Source organism: Tasmannia lanceolata, unplaced genomic scaffold (genome assembly GCF_043159265.1).
Source record: "Tasmannia lanceolata isolate RefF3 unplaced genomic scaffold, GAP_Taslan_0.1 ptg000019l, whole genome shotgun sequence".
In the NCBI taxonomy this organism is placed as follows: domain Eukaryota; kingdom Viridiplantae; phylum Streptophyta; class Magnoliopsida; order Canellales; family Winteraceae; genus Tasmannia; species Tasmannia lanceolata.
In genome coordinates this window covers 10916336-10940142 of record NW_027518696.1, presented here as the reverse complement: position 1 = coordinate 10940142, position 23807 = coordinate 10916336, and the positions used below count along the sequence as shown (strand labels likewise).

Here is a 23807-nt window from a genome sequence, read left to right as displayed (position 1 = left end):
GAAAAGAAGAGGAAAAATAGGTTTAATTTTGACGAGACCCTTGGTTAGGGTTTTCTTTACATCAATTTTCTGGATTTTGGCAAAATTGGGAAGTGCTTATAATTTTTAGAAGAATCTAGTGAAGCCCTCAAATTTCTCTATTTAGCAAATATACAAGACTTTCAACTTGAAAACCCTGACTTTGTATCCATCAAACACAAGTCTAAAAGGTTATGATTAGTTTTAGGCTAGCTATGAGGACCCCATTTTGCTCCACATTAAATAAATCTTTATGTAGAATACCTTTGGGCCATGTTTGGCAACCATGAAAATTTTCTTTTGGGCAATATTAGTTTGCCAACTGGTAATAAAGGGGTAGAAAAAGTTGGAGAGGGAGAGAATTGAGAAGGCAGGAGTGAGGAGATGGTGCTAAGTGGCTGAAAATAGGGACAAAACTCTATTTTGAGAGTTGGTTTTTCTCCCTTTTCATCTCTCTCTCTCTCATCATTTAATCTTGAAGGCCATATCTAGCAGGCATGAAACTTAAGCTATTAGTGTTGGTGTTATTTAATCATTTATACTTCAATACTCCCCCCAAGTCTGGCGCTCTATTTTTTGGGTTGCCATACACATGAATTTTCTTAATATCAAGGACTTGTTGGGTTTTTAACCAAGGACGTGTCGTGAGGCAATAGCTCTATACCATGTAAAACAACCAATTACTTCAAAAGCTTATAAGCTATTAGAGTTGTTGTTATTTAATCAATTATACAGAGAGAGAGAGAGAGAGAGAGAGAGAGAGAGAGAGAGAGAGAGAGAGAGAGAGAGAGAGAGAGAGAGAGAGAGAGAGAGAGAGAGAGAGAGAGAGAGAGAGAGAGCATTAGTTTCATAAAAACTTGAAAAATTTTAAATTTCAATAAAAAATCGCAATTTATGAATCCTCTTCCAAAACAGTACTCTTAGAATTGTAAATAATTTTTTAAAATATTTGAATTTTTAAAAGAGCCTTGATAGAACTAGGACTCTTGAATTCCATGATTTGTTTTTTGCATTTGTATGTTTACAAGAGTCCTTCCAGATGAGATAAGGACTCTTAAAATTTATAGAACTAGGACTCTTGAATTCCATGGTTTGTTTTTGGTATTTGTATTTTAACAAGAGTCCTTCCAGGAGACGACTTGAGAGAGAGACATGTAAATGAAGACTTGAATTTATTGAGGCATCATAAAAGCAGAGACTAAAAGTAAATGATTCATCTTAGAAGTGAATCTTACAACTCACTTCCAATAATTAAATTGCTTCCCTCCACTGTAATAAGCACTCATTATTTGCATCAAAACAACACCTAAGTTGGTGTATCTAACCCTCCAAATAATTTTTTGACCATCTCTCTCTCTCTACACCTAAGTTGGTGTATCTAACCCTCCATATAATTTTATGACCATCTCTCTCTCTCTCTCTCTCTCTCATCATAACCATGTTTCTGTCCATTGTAATTCGCTTTCTTTTCTTTCCAAGAGAAACTTTTTATTGAAAAACCTTTTCCCACGGAAAAATTCGCTGGAATATTTTTACGGTGGATTTTTTTACACCTGACGGATCATTTTACAGCACATGTTTTGATAAGGCGCGGCCAATCATTTTACACCAATGAATGGGCCCACCATCTCCACCCAAATCCATGCATAGGATGAAGCACACCATTTTATACAATATTTTGATTGATGGGGCTCACCCAACTCCACTCAAACCCATATGCATCAGGTGGGATCCATCATTTTAACTCATGTTTTGATGGGGCGGGTCCTACATCATCCACCCAAGCCTATGCGTGGGGTTGGTCCCACGATTTTACACCTCATGTCTTGATGGGTGGGGCCATTGTTTTTACACCCATGCATAGCATGGGCTAAAAATGGTAGCATATAGATAATATTGCAGCTAGACATGATGGGTTTAAAGTTAGAGGCAGTCGTCTCCAACAGACCACTGATGACTCCTCCTTTCCCACAAAGAGCTTTGAGTGATTTGAGTTGTCCAACTCAATGACTTGAAGTGGAGAAGCACATGCCTGGTTACTAAAACTTCTTGCTTAGTGCATTGTCCTACACTTTGGCAGATAGATTTTTATCCATTTTTTTGCAGTTGGGGAATTATTTAAGGAGGGATGGAATAAAGTTGTAGGGGTCATCCCTACAAAAAAAATAGTACATGTGCCTCAAAAAGAGGAGCAGCCCCACTCAAAAGCTTTAGGTTATGCCCTTAATGCGGATTAGATTATCTTAATTTTTAGTATATATATTATTGTTGCCTTTAGATGATTAAGATATGGAATTTGATGAGAATAGTACTTAATTTCCTTAGATTATCTGATAAGATTATTAATAAAGAGATTAAGACTGGAAGGCATTGAAAATATCTTGCCAACACCCATACATGGATATGATTTGACAAGCCTTTTGACAGAGAAAAAGGGGTCTAAGGCCCAGATTAGTGAAACAAAGAAGGTTCTTTACATCTCATAAAAGGATCTCAATTAAAGCGGGTGTGAAGATGTGATTAACATAACCATGGTCCCAGAAAATTTTATAGGGAATTTACGGTGACATGCCTGACCCTTAAGTCGCATCGGAATGTCAAAAGTACTGCCCTTGATATTTGATCCAATAGCAGCCTCTTAAAGAGTATGCTACTGTTGGAACAAATATCAAGGGCGGTACCACCCACAAGGGACTTGATGGTACACCATATAAAAACTCATATATGGGAGATATAAATATGGTTGGGTGATGCGTATCCAATGGGGTGTGCTTGCGTCTGGGTTTTTGCAAGGGCACCCTTGACTTTAGCATTCCTACACCTCTCTCTCTCTCTTTCTCTCTTTGTGTGTGTACAGATATATAATGTCATTTTTTATCGGATTTGTATACTATATGAGCATGATACAATTATATATCAACAACCTTGTTACTTTTCAATGTGACGGGCCGACGGTGCCTCTTGTTGATTGGCCGAGCCTGAAAACTTTAATGTAAAAACATCATATTTCACACTTACAATCCCATCCTTTTCATAATCTTATATGTTATGAATATGATCTTAAATGATTAGGAAGATTATAAAATGTTACAAATAGTTGACATGGTCATGGTTATCTCTTCTTAAATGGGGTGAAAAGGTATTAGGGACCGAGGGTTCCTTTCACAGCATTGTATTTTGCTCTGTCTAAAACAATCAGAAGCAAACCAAAGGAAAGGGAAAAGAGGAATTTGGTGTGAGGCTTTCATGATTTCATGGGAATGACAAGGGCCCACTTCCAAGAACATATGATGGTGGTTTTCCTTTTCACTTTTCTATACATAGAACTAAATTAACTTGGAATGAGATTCTGAAAACATTGTAAGCTACCATCTCTAGTTAGAAATCTATATGAAAACCAGGTTAATTACTTACCAATAGAGAGCATTGCTTTTCTTAATCCACTTTGCTTTGACCCATTGGAAATATACACATCATTGCTTTTCCCATGCCTGCACAGAGCCTCCTGCAAGTCCTTTAGGAAATAATACCCTCACTCTCATATTTTGATACTTGCATCCCTCTATATTTTGGACCTTTTCTTAATTAGATTTTATAGGCTAAATTTGCAAAAAGGAAATGAAATATTTGGCCCTTTTTTACTTTTTTAACTCGGAATTTATTTAGGAATCCGGGGTGGTACCTTAAATTTTATTAATAAGAAAAAATAGTTACAAAAGGAGGAAATAGAACCTTGTATTTAACCAAACAAACAAGATACAAGAAGAGAGAGAAAAAAAAACCCCTTAAGCCCTTTACAAAGAAATAGGCAATATTTCGTGCGAGTATTAGCATCTAACAGCTCCTCTCGAGTTCCTGGAGAGAGTAGCTCATTGCCGAAAGCAATTCACCCTCTAATAGTGTAAAAGAGTAGTTATAAATACACTAGAGGAGGCTGTCCCAAGTAAAAAAACGGGGGTAAATATATCACTTCTCTTTACAAAATACTATCAACAACTAATCAGAAAAGGCAAGGGAGTAGGGGTGTAAACGGATCGAATTCGGAGCGGATATGGCTATATCCGAATTCGATTACAATATACACTATCCGAATTCGGATTCGGATTCGGATTCGACGGATATTTAATATCTATTACCGAATTCGTATCCGTCGGATATTGTTCGAATTCGGATATTATCCGTATCCGTTTATCCGGAAAATTCGAACATTTTATTGCAGCACTTTATCTTTTTTCTCTTACTTACTCGAATGAATTTTCCAAACCTTAAAACTAGACCTCTACATTCTCTTCACAAAATTAACTCTCAAACCCTAAAATATATGAGATCATCTTCTTCCTTATAAAACAAAGGCATAAGAGAGAGAGAGAGAGAGAGAGAGAGAGAGAGAGAGAGAGAGAGAGAGAGAGAGGGAGGCGATGGGGATGGATGATAGTGTTGGTAGTGGTCTTTGGGGTTTTCCTTTTTTTTTTGTATATGATGGAATGGGTTTGGGCTATTTTTGTTTTTATTTTTATTTTCTAAAAAGAATATTCACTTTTCTTATAGAAACAAAAGATAGTGTGTCATTACTAAAAATAAATATTAATGATATTATTAATAATAAATAAAAAGGATTTACTTCTGGAATTCGGATGTTAAACGGATCGGATATACCATTTACCATATTCGCATCCGCTAAGAGCCGGATATCTCATAAACGGATTCGGATAATATCCGCTTGAAACGGATTCGGATAATATTCGCTTTAAACGGATTTGGATGCGGACGGTAATCGAATTTCCGAATATCGATTTACACCCCTACAAGGGAGTGTGGGTAACATTTCCCATCTTCTAACGCGCCTTTAGGTTATCGCGGCCATAATCTTTTTTATAAGATTGCATTATTAATTATTTTTTACTGCTTGGATGATTTCATAAAAAAGGCATTTTTTCTAATCCTATGGTTAGAAGAATCTCTTGTGCTTTAACACAAGACATAATTAGGGCACAGAAATATAGAGATATGTTTAGAATCCCTTGCATGCTGTGCTTTTTTATAACAGGACATAATTAGGGCACTAAAATATAGAGATATTTCTTTAAAAAGAAGCTCATTTCTCGTCTCTCAATATAGACAAATCTTAGTTCACGTAACATCATAATTCCAAGTATGATTCTCCAATTTGATGATCCAAACCATCCATTTTGGCGGGTCCCATTTGGATGATCTGAACCATTCATTTGGATGATCTAAACTATTCATTTGCCCGTCTCCGCCATAGATTGGTGATGCACCAAAAATCTTTTCTAATATAAGATGATCTAACCCTGAGATAAATTGGGTGTAAAATGGAGGGCTAGGAAAATTCAAAATATAAAAGAATAAAAGCCTCCGAAAATCTAAGGGTTAGGATCATCTTATGAAAAATAAATCTCTTTCTCAAAAAAGGAATTCCAACTAATTGGGAAAATATTTCCTTGATTTCTTTGCTTGAGAAGAAAGCTTTTGAATTTGAATTCATTTTTCTCGTTAGTCTAAACGAGAAGTCTGAGGAGGTGCTGGTCGGTCTTACTCACAGAGAGAAGTGGGTCCCACATTAGCCAGAAGAGGTGAGGGGCCGGCCGGCCGGCCTGCCGATTCCATAACGTGGGGCCCACCTAAAGACGCGCCTCTTTTGGGGCCCACCCTCTCATTCCTTTTTCTCCTCATTCAAACCGAATTTCCGAACCTAAGAGGTTCGGTTCCCGAACCAAAATTTGAATCTTTTCAAACTGCAAGGACAATTTTACCCCTGACTTTTTCCTCTGTTTTCCTTCACGTATCCTTCCAACAAAATACCGTTGAAAGCCTATAAAAAAATACCGTTGAAAAAAGAGTGATCTGGGCCCACCCAGATGATGAAAGAATGATAAGGGGAGTGATATATTCGCCCCCTTTTCTTCCCTGACCACCCTCTCTAGTGTATTTATGACTACTCTTTTTGCACTAAAGGGGGTGGCCCGAGGAAGAAAAAAGGGGGAATATATTGCATCCCCATGATCAAGCTTCTCTCTTTGGTGGGGCCAGGTGGGGCTGCATATTATCAGATGATCTAAACCATTCATTCGTAGGGCCCCGACCTAAATACCCTGTGCCCCAAATAATTATGTAGAGAGAATCCTCCTAACTCTCTGATCTATAGAGGTTTTCATACCGCGTCCGCCTTTTATAAGATCTACATATCCTACTGTTAGTATCATTCTATCTAGATAATATTTTTGGGGCACACCTTATTTAAGTTGGGACCCAATAAATGAACGGGTCGGTTCATCTAATAATGTAAGCCGCACTCAGAGTTTTTTTTTTTTTTTTTTTATAATGCTAAGTGCCTGAATCATTCTCCTTCTCTTTTGGCCCACTTGACATGCTGATTATATTAGCGTCATAAAGACCCCCAGACCCTACCTGGAGTGACAAATTAAAAAAAAAATCGCAATCGTTGGATGGTCTAAGCTCTCAAATGAACGATCTAGATCGAACCAACATCATGTGCTTGCCCATGGAACTAATTTCACATTAACATGGCCATGGAACTTTAATAGAATTTATAAATTAGGCTGATGAGTAGCTTCGCATTCATCTACTGACTAATATGTTGCTTGGAAATGACGTACAGCTCACCTTCACAACCCTTTTGCTTAGTAATTACCCTTTGTTTAAGTTATTAATCTTCACCAACCAAATTCACATTACCTTTAGTTTGAAGATTGTCTAGGTTTTCTTATTTCTACAGCAAGGCTAGGGTAATGACAATTTATTAGTCTATTATTTTACGGAATTTGCTAGGCCATTTCGCGGCTCACTTTTGCAAGAAAGGATGGCCACCTCATATGAATTAGACAAAATCTGCTAAAAAGTGAGCCTATGAGGCTGTTCACAGGCTGTTCACGTGAATAGAGGATAGCTAGCCAAGGATAAAATAAACCCGGGCTTGCTATCCTCTTGGATAACAGCTCCATTAGATTGCAATTTTGCAAGCCAACTTCAAGTATGTAGATACTATTTTTTTTTTCCAAAATTTTCAACCTTATTACAAAATTAAAACCCCATTCAAGAATTTATACCATTCCCCATCTACTTGTATGTGGGCCAAACAACTGATCTGAGAACTGTTTTAATGAACTGAGGAGTGCCGTGATCAAAAGGGGGTGCGTACATCATTTTCATTATAGAGAAATTATATACCGTGTGCTTGTGAGGTCCTAAATAAGCTATACCCCATAAATCATCTCCATAGGATGATCCTAACCCTCCGATCTGTAGAAATTTCTATAATGTGCAGTCTCTCTCCAGATCGGATGGTTAGGATCATCCAATGGAGATAATTTATGGGAAAAAACCTATTTACGTTGTCGCCCAACAAATGAATGGTTTGGATCATCAGCCTTTGAAGCAGGCCCCACTTTACAGCATCCGAGCCACCCTCTATAGTCATTAAAAGGGAAGGCGAGTATATCATTGAAAGGGAAATGATATACTCGCCTTCTTTTCTTCCCGGTCCACCCTCTATAGTGTAAGAAGACTGGTCATAAATATACTAGAGGTTGGTGGCCTGGGAAGAAAATGGGGGCATATACATCACTTCTCAATTAAAATGATAATAAATGGGCCCATCTAATTTGAATTTTTTGGATTGGAGACACATGCAACATCTCCCTAAAGTTGCATGTAAGGTGGGTAACGATGTAGACAAGCTCACATGAGAATAGGGAAATTCAAAATTCAAAATTTTGGACCTTATCAAATATTAGATGAGAACGGCCCCGCATTAAGTCACTTTTATGATCAATGGTAAAAGGATTTTTTGGTATCCTCCAAGGGCTTGTACGGGAAATCATGACCGTTGATCTTGTAAAACATCATGAGGCGACCCACATGGTTGTGATCCCATCCTGAATTAACTTCCCATGGTTAAGACTTAAGATAAAAGGAAAGTGACCCCGGGCCAGCCCCTCTAGTTTATTTATGACTATGCTTTTACACTACCAGCTGTTGACCGGGGGAAGAAAAGAGTACAAAAGGCAACGATTTAGCTTTTCTTGATGGAACCCTAGATCCGATCAAGGAGTTCCTAATGGCATTTCATGGGGCTTAGTCTTTCAATTCGGATCAATGGATCTGATCACATACATGAGATGGAAGTCTGGCTGAATAATTATATTTCAAAAGAGGAGTGTAACAGCCCCTTTTAGGATCATGAAGAGGAGTTTGGATATTAAAACATCAATGCAAATGAAAAACATCTCTTACACATTAAAAAAAAGGGAAATGTTATCAGCACTACTGTATTTTGATGAGAGCACTCTCACTTTATTAAAACTACGGTATAGCCCACACCATAGGATGATCCAAACCGTCCATTAGATGGGCCACAGCCTAAATAGATTGTACCCCAAAAATCATTTGCATAGGTTGATCCTAACCCTAGTTAGATCTGAGGGTTAGGATCAACATATGGAATTAATTTTTGGGGCACAACCTATTTAGGCTGTGGCCCATCTAATTGACGGTTCGGATCGTCCTATGGTGCGGGGCATACTGTACTTTTAATAAAGTTAGGAATGCTCTTATCAAAATAGAGTAGTGCTGATAACATTTTCCTAAAAAAAAAGGATTTGCTAGAGTTTTCTCTTACCACAAGTTAAATTTTAATCCGTAGCCTTTTCTATTTGGCTACTGTTATTGGCACTACCCTGTTTTGATAATTGGATTAACTCACTTGTCTTTTATTATTTATCCAGCTGTCAAATGTTATCACAATACCTAAAAAACTCCGGTGAATTGAAAAGACAAGGCGATTTAGTGCGGTTATCAAAACATGGTAGTGCCAAACTTCCAATATCAGTTGCCCAATTATTACTTATTTATTTTGTTAGTTGATCTGGGTCCCATGTGTTGAGTAGTGATCGTGCTAGATGTTTTGTTTTCTAACTGCCACGTGGCGAACAGGTATTGACTGAAGGGTTGTTGGACTCAACGAATAGTAAAAAAGCTCAAGTACAACTTACATACTTAGGACACGTGGCTGCTTTTCCGTCTGACACGGAGGGAAATTTTGAAAATATGACTGTTGGAGAGAACAGGGCGTCCTCTTCCGGAAAAGCCCTCTTAATACGTTGAATCAACGGGAAATATTATTACTGCCAATGCCACACTTCCAGTGAAATTACTAAAATGCCCTGGCTTCTTGGGCAATTTCGTGCCACGAGAGGGAATCCCCTCTCCTGCCCCCGCTCACTAATTGGGAAAAATCCCTGCCCTGCTATAATAACAATTTCTACTTTGTTTTAATCTAATCAAACAATTATTAAATAAGAATTAAAAATTCCAAACAAAAATATAATGCTTTATGGAGGTATTTCATAATATTAATGAAATATAAAGGATGTTTATGTAATTTTATTGACGGGGATTCTGGCCAAGGGGCATGGGTCAGGGCAATAGCCATCCCCATCCTCTCCCCATCCCTGCTTCGGGGAATTCTTTTTAACCCTGTCTCCACTTAAATCGGGGAATCTCCTCAAGAGGCGGAATGGATCTCTGTTTTCACGAGTTTAAATGCTAGCTCTAGCCAATATACCATTTTCATATAAGAAAATTATCTCATCTTTCACTTATTTTGGCAAAACCCTAAATGAGCATCGTGGAGAAGGGGCTTAGAATCATTCCATCAAGATGAATAAAAAAAAAAGCATTTTGCCAGACTTATGGTTGCCATTTAGACCAACGGATTTCGCATGTACAAAAGGTCGGAGTGGGCCCCAATAAGTGTCGTTTAGGAAAGAGGTTCACAATGACTTTGCTTTAGCAAATTACCATAACTAGTCAAGTGGGAGTTTAGAGATTACCATCATATTTCTTTTCAAGGGATTTGCCAGCGTCCATCACAAAAGGCATTTCGTGGATGGTCTCTTGCATGTCAGAGCAGTGAGCAGTCACGAGGGCTCACTTTTCAGGAGATTTTGTCTTCATTCACATCTGCGAAATGCCTTTTGCGATGGACTCTAGCAAGTCCCTTTTTCAATATTATCAAAATTTTTAATAGTAACTGTGAGGGTAGTTCAGTAATTTCCTTACCCAACCCAACTCCCTAATAATGTTGGGCACTGAGTCATTTTCGCTGTTGAACTGGTTCTTTCGTTAATAATTAAAAAGTCATGGATAATATGGTAATCTGGCAACAGAACGGCAAAAACAAACCGAATTTTGGGAAACCAAGGGCAAATGGGAAGGAAATCGTTAAAATAGCTTTTGTTTTTTAGCAGCCGTGAAATAGAAACAGTTTCGGGTCCGAGCCTGGAGGTTCGGATCTAGGTTCGGATATCGCCTTTTGAGAACGATATTAGAACGACGTTAAAGCAGGCTTTCTTGAGAGAGAGAGGTATGGAGGAAGAGGTGTGAGAGAGAGAGAGAAAATAAAATAAAAATCAAACTCTACATAAACACAACAACTTCACTCCTCCTCTCTCACTTTCCCAAAAACCTAAATCCCTCTTTTGCTTTTCCTTTCTAACTTTCTCTATCTCGTTTTCAAACCCTAATCTCTCTCTTTCTGGCTTTCTTCTCCTCTACTTTTTTTTTTAACAGAGCTTCAAATTTAGGTTATTACTTAGCAGATTCAGATATTTTCTTTTTCTCCGTTTCCTCTGTTTTGTGGATTCTGTGTTTGAATCGTTAATGGTGGAAATTCTGGTTTGATTTGGTTTAGGAAGCTTTTGTAGATCCAGAGAATTATTTTTTTTTCTCCGATTTGAGGCTTTGGAACCTTGAAATTTAGGTTTTTTTTTTTTGTGGATTTTGTGTTTGGATCGTTAATGGCGGAAATTCAAGTTTGATTTGGTTGTGGAAGGTGGATTTAGGTTGTTAATTGTGGAAATCATGGCGCCAGAAGGTTTTTTATCTATCTCTATGGCGTCTGTGGTGGAGGATGTTCTTCAGCAGCACGGAACTCGTTTGAGTGACATTGATTTAGCGTCAAGGAAGGCTGAGGAAGCAGGTTTTTGAGGATTATTTTTACATGAATTTATATTCTTTTTTGGATTAAATATGTTGTTTCTGGTAATTGGATGAGGAATTTCAGGTTTTTATTGTTCTCTGTTTTGAGGCATATTTGAGAAATTATTATATTTTTTTAGAAGCTGTTGTTTTCCTGATCTGTTTTGAGGCATATTGAGAATTTTTTGGTTTATTAGTTTTTATGGAATTTCTCTCATGGATTTTGTAATTCTTTTTATCTTTTATATTTATGCACAATGATTACACAAGGGATGAGTTTTATCTTGCGGAAAGAGGGAAAAAATTTTGGTTTGTTGTTTCTGGTATTTCTCTAATTAGTTTCTGTTTTATTCTCTATGATATTTGAGAAATATTTATCTTTATAGTTCTGTTCTATATCATGCTATATCATGCTAGATCGCTTTCTTTTTATTTTTGATGATAATTGTCAGTTTAGAATGTTTGAATTTTATGAAGCTGGTTTTAGGAAAACAGAGCAAATAAGTGTGCATTTGGCTATTTGCTTTGTTCCACACGATTTTATTTGCAGAACCTATGTTCTATACTATCCTTTCACTTCGGGGCCTGATTTTTACAGACATTAATGGCCTCAATTTATCTTTAGAATGGTTTCAAATGAATTTATCTTAATTTGTCTAATTAAGAGCAAAATATTCCTGGAGAATTTTCTTTATGTGGTGGGAAAAGATGGAATAAGCTTTACACTTTTTTCTTAATTACAGTTTGAGTCTAAAAGGAACAAAATTATGTGTTGTTTGCAGCGTCAAGAAGGTATGAGGTTGCGAGTTGGTTGAGAAAGATGATTGGTGTTGTTGGAGCTAAGGACTTACCGGCTGAGCCTTCAGAGGAGGAATTTAGGCTTGGACTAAGAAATGGAATAATCCTTTGCAATGCTCTCAACAAGGTTCAGCCTGGGGCAGTGCCAAAGGTATGTATGCATAGACACTGTGATACATATGGATTTCCTATTTTATTTGATTCTTTAATTATTATTTGTATGTTCTTCCTAATGGTTTTCAGGTCGTGGAAGCTCCAGTTGATTCAGTGGTTCTCCCTGATGGAGCGGCTTTATCCGCATATCAGTACTTTGAGAATGTAAGAAACTTCCTGGTCGCTGTGCAGGAGATGGGGCTTCCCACGTTTGAGGCATCTGATCTACAACAGGTGGGTTGTAATTTTTAGAAAAAAGAAATAAAATTTTAAATAATTTCTTTTTATTTTTTGCTAAAAATATTAATTTTTATTTATATGTAAAAGTTTAGGCATTCTAGTTATGTTCTAGAAAGTGTAACGATTTCAACATCGCTCTGAAAATTTCAAAAACACTGATGTTATTTTTCTTAGGGACTAATTATTTTATTTTAATTTGTAATTATGTTCAAGAATTTCATTAAATTGTTAACGCGATTTTGAAGTGATTGGAACTGCAACATTGCTAATCATTTTGCTCTTGATAAATGTATACAGAAGTGCAGAAATCACATTTTCTTGAAATTTCACTGTTTTCTCACATTTTACGTTTAACTTGTTTTCTTTTACTTCTTTTGTTCATTTTCTTTAACCTCTATTGTTGTTATTTTTGAATTTTTAGGGAGGAAAGTGTGCAAAGGTGGTGAACTGTGCTCTTGCACTTAAATCCTATAGTGAGTGGAAACAGGCAGGTCGACATGGTTCATGGAAATATGGTGGGAATTCGAAGCCACCCATGTTAGGAAAATCCTACATGCGGAAAAATTCAGAACCTTTCATGGGTTCCTTATCGAGGACCCAATCAATGAATGAGAAACTTTTAGATGGTTTGTCAGTTGAACAAAATTTAAATGGGGAATTTCCCCAAGAATCTTATGAAATGGTTGGTAAGCTGAACTATTTTACACAGTATTTCATATTTTATTTGATTGAGTAGATAATAAATTCAGCAAATTATGATCTGCAGACTACTCCTCATTCTCTGAATATGCTTGTTCGTGCTGTTCTATCGGACAAGAAGCCCGAAGAAGTTCCAACAGTAAGTTTCCTGCATTTGTGGATGTTATATTAATATTTTTTTATTTATTGTGATCGGTTCTGATGAGAAAGGGATTATATTCTGCCTGTTACAGTTGGTGGAATCCATGCTAAGTAAAGTTATGGAGGAGTTTGAGCGTCGGATTGCAAGCCAGAATGAGCTGGTGGGCTTTTGTTCTGCTATTTACCATGTCGTTGCCTTCTTTTTTGTTACAGAGATTATTCTTATGAAGCTCCCTTTATACTTCTTGAAAATAATAATGGTAGAGATTAAAAACTCAATGTTTCATGTTCATTCACCTTATAATGATATTCTTCTCTTGTTCATATGCTAATCCCTTTGAGGATGGTTTTCGGTATCTCATGCTTGGAAGTCATTCGTATACCCTGATTTTTCTCTCTTTTATATAGGATCGTCTGACCCCACATGATGATATTTTTCTCCTTGTGATCCAACTCAAAAAATAATTTTGATGGAACATTGGATTGTTGTTGATGGGCCTCAGTTCCATATGTTTTCTCTACTAAATTCTTTGTTTTATATTCCAAGCAGGTGAAAACTGCTCTGAAGGATCTAGCTACATCTGATGGCAACAAATTCCTAACTAAAGCTAAGGTTGAGTCGACACTTGCAGCTGCATCAGGCGAAATTAAGGTATGTTAGAGATCTTTGCTTATGGACTTGTGTCATTGATGATTGAACTTTATATCCTTACTTTGAGAATAATTTTCACCATAAACCATTTAATTTTATCTTTACCATGAGAATTTTGTGGTAGGAATTATGTGCCATATATATCACAAAGTATCTAACTCTAATGTTTTGTTTTTTGGTATAAAACTGGAGGTGGAAGATGGAACTGTCGCACATGCAATGAAAGATAAATGCTTTCATGTGAACTCAGTTAATGATGAAGAATCAAAACGTCGGCTTCTGAAACAACGGTTGATCTTTGACCAACAACAGCGAGATATTCAAGTATTAACTTAGCTGTGTTGTTGTTTACTTATAAAAATTTGGACTTGCTAGAGAATTTAATTTATGTTGTTTAACTCAAAATTGTTACAGGAATTGAGACAAACTCTTCATACTACTAGAGCGGGTATGCAGGTTATGCAAATGAAGTACTCTGAGGAGTTCTTCAATCTTGGTAAGAGCCTTTTAAGAGAATTTAGAGTCTTGTGATTTACATATCATACAATGCATTTGTTTGACCTCTTGAGATTATCTTTTTTTGTTTACAGGAAGGCATTTGCATGGCCTAACTAACGCTGCATCTGGATACCATAGAGTTCTTGAAGAGAACCGAAAGTTATACAATCATGTGCAAGATCTCAAAGGTAACTTTTCTCCTTATTTAACACAATGATCTTTGTCTTAAAATCTAACAAACTTTCTGATAAGGGATTATTTGGGGTTTTTCTATTGGAATAGGAAGTATCAGGGTGTATTGCAGAGTGAGACCCTTCTTGCCAGGGCAACCAAACCGTATGAGCACCGTGGGTAATAATATGGATGATGGAAATATTACGATTGTCACCCCTTTAAAATATGGAAAAGAAGGACGCAGATCATTCAGCTTCAACAAAGTGTTTGGCCCATCTGCGACCCAAGGTTACAGAGTACCTGACTTAGCTTCTGTGTTATTTATCTTTCTTATTACTGTTTCTTCTAACGACCATACTCTCTCTCTCTCTCCCTTTTTTTTGCATTGCAGATGAGGTCTTTTCAGATACTCGGCCTCTGATTAGGTCTGTTCTTGATGGTTACAATGTTTGTATATTTGCATATGGTCAAACAGGATCTGGGAAAACTTTCACAATGGTAAGACATACACCAAAGATACACCTGGAATGTGATGAAGTTAGTTCTGTATATTATTCAATGGACCGATTTTTCTCTTGTATTTATATAGTTCCTCGTCCTGGGGTCATTAACAATGTCACTCAGTAAAAATTTTCATTAATGAATGGCCATTTGAGAAGGCATAATGAACTTTGTTATTTGATTTGGTTTACTTCCTCTCAGACTGGGCCAAGAGACCTTACAGAGCAAAGCCAAGGCGTAAATTATAGGGCGCTGAGTGACTTATTTCATCTTGTGCAACAAAGGAGGGACACTTTTCATTATGATGTTTCTGTTCAGATGATTGAGATTTACAATGAGCAAGTTAGGGATCTACTTGTTAGTGATGGCCTTAACAGAAGATATCCTTTTCGACATATTAATTTTTTATTTTTATTTTTAATTTCTTACATTTTGCTCCATGCAACATTTATGCACGGATTTCCCTTTACTATTAAGCACATTAGAAATTCGGAACAATTCTCAGAAGGGACTCAATGTACCAGATGCGAGCCTGGTAAATGTTGCATCAACATCTGATGTTATTGAAGTAATGAACATTGGACAGAGAAATCGTGCAGTGGGTGCAACCGCCTTGAATGATCGTAGTAGTCGCTCCCATAGGTCTGATTATAAATCTCCTACTCCGCTACTTTGGGTCATTTTCTTTGGACAATGTTAATTGCTAATTAAAACAAATATTGAAATACTGATGGAAATTATTTGCAGTTGTCTTACAGTTCATGTACAGGGAAGAGACACGACATCTGGAGTTACTCTTCATGGATGTATGCATCTGGTTGACCTGGCAGGAAGTGAAAGAGTTGACAAATCTGAGGTAACTGGAGAAAGACTGAAGGAGGCACAGCATATAAACAAGTCACTTTCAGCTCTAGGCGATGTAATCTCTGCCCTTGCTCAAAAGAGTGCGCACGTCCCTTACAGGAACAGCAAGCTCACACAGTTGCTTCAAGACTCGCTTGGTAAAATTGTCATATATGTGTTTTATGGATCATGAGAGAACGTTTCTATTTTTTTTGTCTATTTTTACTTTGCCTTTTGGTCTTATTTAGGAGGAGGGCAGGCAAAGTGAGAACCTTTATGTTTTTCTTTTCTCTTTGTAATTTGTCTTTTGGTCTTATTTAGGAGGGCAGGCAAAGACTCTAATGTTTGTTCATGTAAGTCCTGAAATGGATGCTGTTGGAGAAACGATCAGTACACTCAAATTTGCTGAGCGGGTTGCCACTGTTGAGCTTGGTAGTGCCCGACTAAACAAAGAAAGTGGTGATGTGAGAGAGCTCAAGGAACAGGTTTGAGCTTTGATCTTTTATTTAAGCCCATATCATTTCCTGATGACTTTTTGTTTGAGCTTTGATCTTTTCATGCTTCTTCTAAATTTTAGTTTGTCCTAAATTTCATTCCCAATTTCAGATAGCTAATCTTAAGGCAGCATTAGCAAGGAAAGAGGGAGAACCAGAGCACCTTCAGGGTATGATGTTGACTCCTGAGGTACACAGGATGAAGGCTCGTGGACCGTCACCTGTACTGTCAAACCAACATGGTGGCGGAGATCTTTCAGGTGGTCAAAGTAACCAGAGGCAGCCAATGGAAGATGTAGGAAATATAGAGGTAACCATAACTAAATAATGGACACAAATGCAAAACATATATGAAAATTAATATTCTAATAGTTGTTAGATTATAATTATATTGGACGATGTGTTGGATTTTAATTTCCTGTTAGTTACATATATCCAAGTGAAATTGCAATAGGGATGGTGCCTACATGCACTCTAAACGGCAATATATTCAAGTGCAAATCTGTATGTGATTCAGATCAAATCATGCTTCACTCAAAAAGCTCATTGTACCTTGAGAAAGAATGTTTATTAATATGTATCAACACTTGAAAAAAACATATTAAAATGATTTGTTATAGAGTAATGCTAGGGAAAGTGAGAGTAGGACCTAAAAGGGGAACAAACAAATTGTTTCACGCCACAACATCACTAGTGACGTGAGCAATTCCTTAAGTTTAGGGAAATCACCAAAAAGTAAATTTTTCTTTAACACGTGTCATATTCTCATTGCAGGTCCCGTTTTAGGTGGTACTCTAGGTCTCCATATCATTTTCCTTTGTTATATTATGGGATAAGATTGCCTACTACTGCAGATAAATAAAGGGAAAATGATATCTAAATAAATTCATTTTGATATAAAATCAAAAAATTGATACACAGTTTGGGAATTGACATGACATAATATATATATTTTTTTACTTTCTTCAAAACACTAAAATACACTTATTATTGTCCCTCTCAAAACAAAAATTATGCACTTCGGGAGTTGATAAAATTTTTATCTACTCCCGAAGTGCAAAATTTTTATTTTGAGAGGGACAATAATAAGTGTAATGGAACAGATATCTTTTGAGATACATGTAATATTTTTAGAATGAGTGTCTATGAACGTCTTCAATTTCAAGCTCCCAAGTTCTGACCGTGCATTCATGTTGCTAAATTTTGTGACAGATGAAATTTGAATGTTGAAAATGAGATTAATTATGGATTTATGCTGACCTGCGTGAATGCCATACATTTATGTCACAATGTGTCACAATGTGCATAAAGACTCATGCCCTTTATATAGATGTGTCGCAATGTGCACAAAGACCCAAGTGTCCTTTTATAAAGATGTGGAGCATGTTCATGCGAAATTACGAAATGGATTTTGGAACAATTAAAAGAACTCATTGTAAAATTGTATTCCAGTGCTTGAATCTCCTTTTTTTTTGAATGGTCCAGTGCTTGAATCTCCTTGGAAAGTGTGGCCTATTTTTATAGATTATCAGGTGCTAAGTTCTTGAAAAATGGCAATGTTAGACCAACCCAATGGTACTATCATCATTTATTACCTCTGACTTGGTTCATCCAGCAATGTCTTAACCATTTAATAATTAGATCAGTGATACAGTTATATATATTTGATTATTGTATAATTGGCTTATAAATTATAATCTTCTGAATTCCATGCATTCTTTAGAAAAATATTAACTATTCATTATTAATGCAATAAGTTTAGTGTCCACTATATCTGCGCCTCCCCCCTCTTTGTGTTTGCATTTTGCAGTCATGAGGTTTGGTGCGAGCTTATAGATCTCTACAGATAAAATGAATTATTAGGTGTTATGAGGATGTCAAAGTGATATTGGGCAAGGTCATTTATACTTGCGTAGGAAACTTGATTGTGCTTTCTTTTTAAACTAAAATATTTCTAAACCTATATTGGGCAAAGTCATGTTATTTAATTTCTTAAGAAATTCAAAATGTTGAACATGAGGTGAATTATAATATAGATATAAAAGTGTGCTTCATATAGATCATGGTGAAGCAAAAAGCTGCAGAGGATTTAGGGATTTGGTAATGTTCAGTCAGTACTTCGCTCTCCTTCGAAGGTGTGACCTACTTTTTGTATTATCAGGTGCAAAGTTCTTGAAAAATGGGAATGCTCAACCAACCCATGGTACCTATTATCCTTCTATTATGTATGACTCAGTTTATGCCAAAAATAGTGTTAAACATTCCAACCAGAGTTACGGTTACATAACTAATCAGTCTCTTGTAATTGGCTTGTAATCTTCTGACTTCCTTGCATTCTTTTAAGAGTATTTTCTTTCCGTTATGAATGGAGTTAGATGAGTTTCCACCATCTTGTTGTGTCTTCCCTTTGTGTATACACACATGATATTGTGTGCAAGATCTCATTGAATACAGATCCCTGAATAAAAACAACTTTTAGGTGTTTCGAGGACTTGATGTGTTTAATTATACAGTTTATGATATTGCAGGGATAAAAATTCAATCCACCTATGTCAGCTATATTATTTGTGTTATGTTGGAGCGCACATAGGTACTTCAAATGTTATTTTTTTCACAGGTGGATCAGCCATTGGTGTAGTCCGGATGGTGTTCAGATCTGTAACCAAAAATAGCTCTGTGTGTTTCCTCTCTATTAATGAAAATTATTTTCTATAGATCATTTTCTTGTTCGCTAGTAATCCTTCCAAACGGTTCCTTTTCGTCAGAAAAATTTGATTTAAGATTTCCTTATTCTGCTCATTGGCATCATTAGTTTGTTCTTTGTTGTGTATCTAGGAGGGAGAAATGGTTTTCAGTTCCAGTCAAGCTGGTCCTATCCTTAATTTTCTTGTTCGAGAATTATCCTTCAAATCAGTTGCTTTTCCTCAGAAAAAAATCGATTTAAAAATTGTTAAATTGATCATTGGCACCAGGAGTATTTTGTTATGTATCTAGGGAGAAATGGTTTCCAATGACATTGGTTCCAGTTCTACTTAGAGGGGAATATTGGTTAACTGCACACTAGCTACCAAAAATGGTTTTCATTAAACCTCAAAGTTTGAGAATGTGAGCCTGCCTCTTGATGTCCTTTCATTTTCTTGAGTTACAAGTAGCTAACCAATTCGGGGGGATTCCAATATTCATACCCTTTGAGTTACAAGTATTTTGTTATGTATCTAGGGAGAAATGGTTTCCAATGACCATGGTTCGAGCTCTACTTAAAGCGGGAATATTGGTTAACTGCACACTAGCTACCAAAAATGGCTTTCATTAAACCTCAAAGTTAGAGGATGTGAGCCTGCCTCTTGATGTCCTTTCATTTTCTTGAGTTACAAGTAGCTAACCAAATCGGGGAGATTCCAATATTCATACCTTTTGTGGCAATGCTATCATAAGGCTCAACATTGCCTTTTCCTCTGTGCTCCATTTGTGACCATAACAATAGCTGGAGCTCAGAAAACCTTTGAATTTCAGGCTTTGGACCATTCTTAATGATTCCCTTATTCCTGCTGATTTAGGTTCTGAAGTGTGCGCCACCTGGTCCTTGTCACTCAGTCCTCCAAAGGGTATCTAAGTGTCTCTCCTAAACAAACCGTGGCTGTATGTCATTTAATTCCCTTCAGCCTTGAACCTAACTCTCTCCGAAGCTTGTCTAATCCTCACTGGAAGCATGCTATTAAAGAAAAGATCACCACACTTTAAAAAATATCTAACCCAGGAACTTGTCCCTCTTCCTAGACTGAAGCAAGCATAATAGCGATACAATTGGGTCTAAAAGTGTTCCAGTTATATTGATCACTTATTGAATTGGAATTGACTCATAGCTTATTGCAAGGAACCAATCGTGCTGTTATTCATGATTGATTCTTCCTTCCTTGGTGCGGGTATCCATTACTATCAGTGGAGTTCGAAAAGCTGAAATGCAACCATGGTGAAGCTAAACAAAACACCGCCGTGCCTTCATTTCATCTATTCCCTCCAACCTACTCATTGAGGGTTGGGCTATCCAAATTGGAAGCATTATTTCAAGAAGAGATCCGCTGCATTTGACACTGGAGCTTGGGAACTTATCCCAAGAAACAGACAGTGTAAGGTACCAGTGGGTTTAAAGAGATCTAGCTGTGTTGATCACTCTTCGAATTAGAATTGATTTGTGCCAGCTGGTGAGAAAACACCCTTGTTCTTATATGTGATTGATTCTTCATACTTAGTGTGGCCATATTTTGCAGCTCCAACTGGTTCACCCTTGTTCTTATATGTGATTGATTCTTCATACTTAGTGTGGCCATATTTTGCAGCTCCAACTGGTTTAGATCCATTGAGTGTGACAAACAGAAACACTTCCACAGCATTCTAAAACCAACATGGTTTTCTTACATTTCGTTTACCATAACCTGTATTCTATGTATGTGGTTACCGGTAGATGCACTTCTGCATTGTCGAATAGACGTATAAATCCACATGGAATAGTGGAATAGTGAATCTCTAAATGAAGATGGTGTGAATCTCTATAAATCCCTACGTATATAGAAAAACACTGCGCTTTTCATGGATGGTGTGCATATTTATATGCTTGAGTTGGAATTCATGTATTCTTTACCCACAACTATATATTCGTAGACAACTCTGCCCGTATTAAAATTTACTATGAAAGTTTTTAAAACTTATATTTCTTGATCTAATGCTACTAAGGAGTTAATCATCTTGTTCAATTTTCTGGTGTTTACAGGTTCGGAGCTTATCCTCATTGAGACCAAAGGGGCGAAGCTTCGATCTCCAAGAGCTGTTAACGGCTACCAACTCACCTCCCTGGCCCGACAACAGTCCCAGAATAGATTCCCAGAAGGCAGATGATAAAGAAACAGCCTCCGGAGATTGGGTTGATAAGGTCATGGTGAACAAGCTAGAAGGCCAAACTGGGACTGACCCATTAAGATGTTGGGAAGCAAACAATTCTCCTTTGCCCGAGTTCTTTTACCAGAGTTATATTCCCGATATGAGAATGTACTCAGATCAACAGTATAATAGAAACTTGGCTAGCAGAAAAGAGAGAAGTGAATATGAGATGGCCACGACCGATGACTCAGATGAGCTTGAGATGGCCACTAGTGATTCTTCTGAAGCAGATGTGCTTTGGCAGTTCAATCTTCCCAAAATTACCAGTGCAGCTAGTGGGGGTGGATCAAGGATGAAGAAGCCTCAGCCAAAGCTGGCTAAGAGCCCCGATCCAAGGTAATTTTTACTATAAAATCTTACCTGATGATTAGACCGCTCGAGGAACATGATGAGCTTTTGCATCTGAAAATGATTTGTTTCCCAAATTGAAAAATATTTCAAACTACTAAACAGTTGTAAATTCCCACAGTTTCATGTTCCCTAACCTACATTTTGTGAAACTTGCCATGGACGAGAGAAAAAAAAATTCCTGCTAACCTTGATTTTAGAGAAGTTCCCCAACCATTTTCATGTCACTATTCTGCATTATTTCAAAAGAACGATGGTGAAAGTATTTTCAGTCTTGTAATGTACATTCCAACTCGGGATGATTTTTTGAATTTGTGTTGAGGTTTTGCCTTGAAATCGAAATTCTGGTTCGGTGTGAACTCAATTCATTTCTTAGAAAAAGCTCAATCTGACCCCGACCCACATTTATCCATTGGCACTGATCCAAAATCTCGGTATCACCTTGCTCTGGTTTTGCACAGAAATTTAACAGCTCCAACTATTTCATGTCACTACTCTGCATTTCTCAATTATTTCAAAAGAACGATGGTGAAAGTATTTTCAGTAGTCTTGTAGCGTACATTGCAACTCAGGTTGATTTTTTGAATTTGGGTTGTGGTTTTGCCTTGAAATCGAAATTCTGGTTTGGGTTGAACTTAGCAAAAGCTCAATCTGATTCCGACCCGCATTTATCCATTGGCACTGATCCAAGATCTCAGTATCACCTTGTTCTGGTTTTGCACTGAAATTTAACATCTCCAACTAATTTTCCCTTGTTTACTATCTGATTTGGAACTTTATTTTTTCTTTATCAAGTAGCCTTTATTGATTTAGACAGTTTGCTAATTTTCCCTTATATATTTTTTTCTGTCCTTAGGACTCCAGGCCAAGCACACAGCACATTACTCTCCCGGAAACCTTCCAATGGGGGTGGCCTGCCTTCAAACCGGAACAGTCGGCAGCTGGTTTCCAGCGACGGAAAACGGTTTCCATCCACTGGGAAAAGTGGCAGTGGCAAGTAAGAGTGAAGCTAGTGTGCAGTTTTTTCACCATGGCAATAATTGAGTTGGTCATATTTTTATGTGTTGATTAGGTGTGTTTGGTTTCGATTTTTTGACTAGTGTCCAGATTCATTTGGTCATTCTTTGTTTCTTTGTGGGTCCTTCCTGTTGTAAAAAAAGAAAGGAAAATGTGAGAAAAAAGATTAAAAAAAAAAAGTGTGTGTTTTCGGCTTATACAATGGGAATGTGAATAAGTTTCACTTGTGGGTTCATATATACAGCACAAGGTAACTCCTTTTAAGCAGCTCTAAAACATGGTCCTTTAAAGCCATGTTTGGAGCAGCCATGGAAATTTTTTCCATAGAATATTGGTTTATCGAGTGGTGGGAGAGGGAGAGGGAGAGGGAGAGAATTGAAAGGGCATGAGGAGGGAAGAGAGGGTGAGAAGCAGCTGAAAAACAGGGAAAAGAAATACTCTGTCCAGAATAGAGTTTTAATTTTTCCTTATTTTTCAGCCGCTTCGCATCATGTCCTCACTTACGCCCTCTGAAGTCTCTCCCTCTCCCACTCTCCCTACCCCCATCTCAACACTTGGTATGCTAATATTCCATGGAAACAAAAATTCATGGTTGCAGAGCATGGCCTAAAAACTAATAAATCTTCCCTTTTTAACTTTTGGAAAAACATGCAAACTAGCATGAAATATGATATCAGCACTCCCTTGCTTTGTTGACCGTTGATGGCTTTCAGGGAATTGTAGATTTGTAGGTTTGTAACAGCTTCTAAGAGTTAAATAGAAAAGAGAGAAAAATGATAAGAAGACTGGTTGTTAAGCACTTTCCTAAGGGCCACCTTGTTGGACCCTCAGGTGATGATTGGATTAGATCCGTCCAACTGACGGCCAAATGTTCAGAAAAATTCCGTTGAGAATAAGTTGAGTGGGTGATCCTAGGTCCTTGATCTGAAAGGCCGCATTCAGACCGTTGGATTGTTAGCCCATGCGATCTGGCATGGTAGCTAGATCACTTGCGTTTGTCATGAAATTCTACAAGATCAACAGCCTTGATTGCATAGACATATCCCTGTGTGGGACCCAAGAATTGATTGTTAGCATTGATCCAGACGTTGGATCACCTTGCTTGGATGATCCTGTCCTCCATCAACACGATTATAAAAGATGTAGATTTTCCATCAGTCCTAGGGAAGGAAGTGCGGTGGAATAGTAACTAAAATATAGGGGCCGTTTGGATACACGGATTTTAGAATATTGGATTTTCTCAAAATTCTGGATGGAAGAAGAGAGAAGGAGACCAT

The 23807-nt window shown here is 37.2% G+C and overlaps 1 protein-coding gene across 1 annotated transcript; it reads left to right on the top strand.

Moving 5' to 3' along the window:
* Positions 1-10424: 10424 nt before the first annotated feature.
* On the top strand, positions 10425-22743 carry LOC143852741 (kinesin-like protein KIN-14F). Its single transcript, XM_077362317.1, has 19 exons — positions 10425-11038; positions 11820-11986; positions 12079-12222; positions 12650-12910; positions 12995-13066; positions 13161-13229; positions 13619-13720; positions 13913-14044; positions 14135-14216; positions 14311-14406; positions 14501-14680; positions 14784-14890; positions 15095-15275; positions 15376-15535; positions 15641-15894; positions 16058-16221; positions 16343-16540; positions 20999-21501; positions 22370-22743. The coding sequence occupies exons 1-19, from the start codon at positions 10921-10923 to the stop codon at positions 22512-22514; spliced, it is 3135 nt and encodes a 1044-aa protein (XP_077218432.1). The 5' UTR covers positions 10425-10920; the 3' UTR covers positions 22515-22743.
* The last annotated feature ends 1064 nt before the right edge of the window (positions 22744-23807 follow it).

What these genes read in the sequence shown, in the direction of transcription:
- LOC143852741 (XM_077362317.1), top strand. Translation starts at nt 10,921, where the DNA reads ATGGCGCCAGAAGGTTTTTTATCTATCTCTATGGCGTCTGTGGTGGAG. An exon ending in AACAACAGCGAGATATTCAA is followed by an intron (nt 14,045 to 14,134) that starts GTATTAACTTAG and finishes AAATTGTTACAG; the next exon opens with GAATTGAGACAAACTCTTCA. An exon ending in TGAGAGAGCTCAAGGAACAG is followed by an intron (nt 16,222 to 16,342) that starts GTTTGAGCTTTG and finishes TCCCAATTTCAG; the next exon opens with ATAGCTAATCTTAAGGCAGC.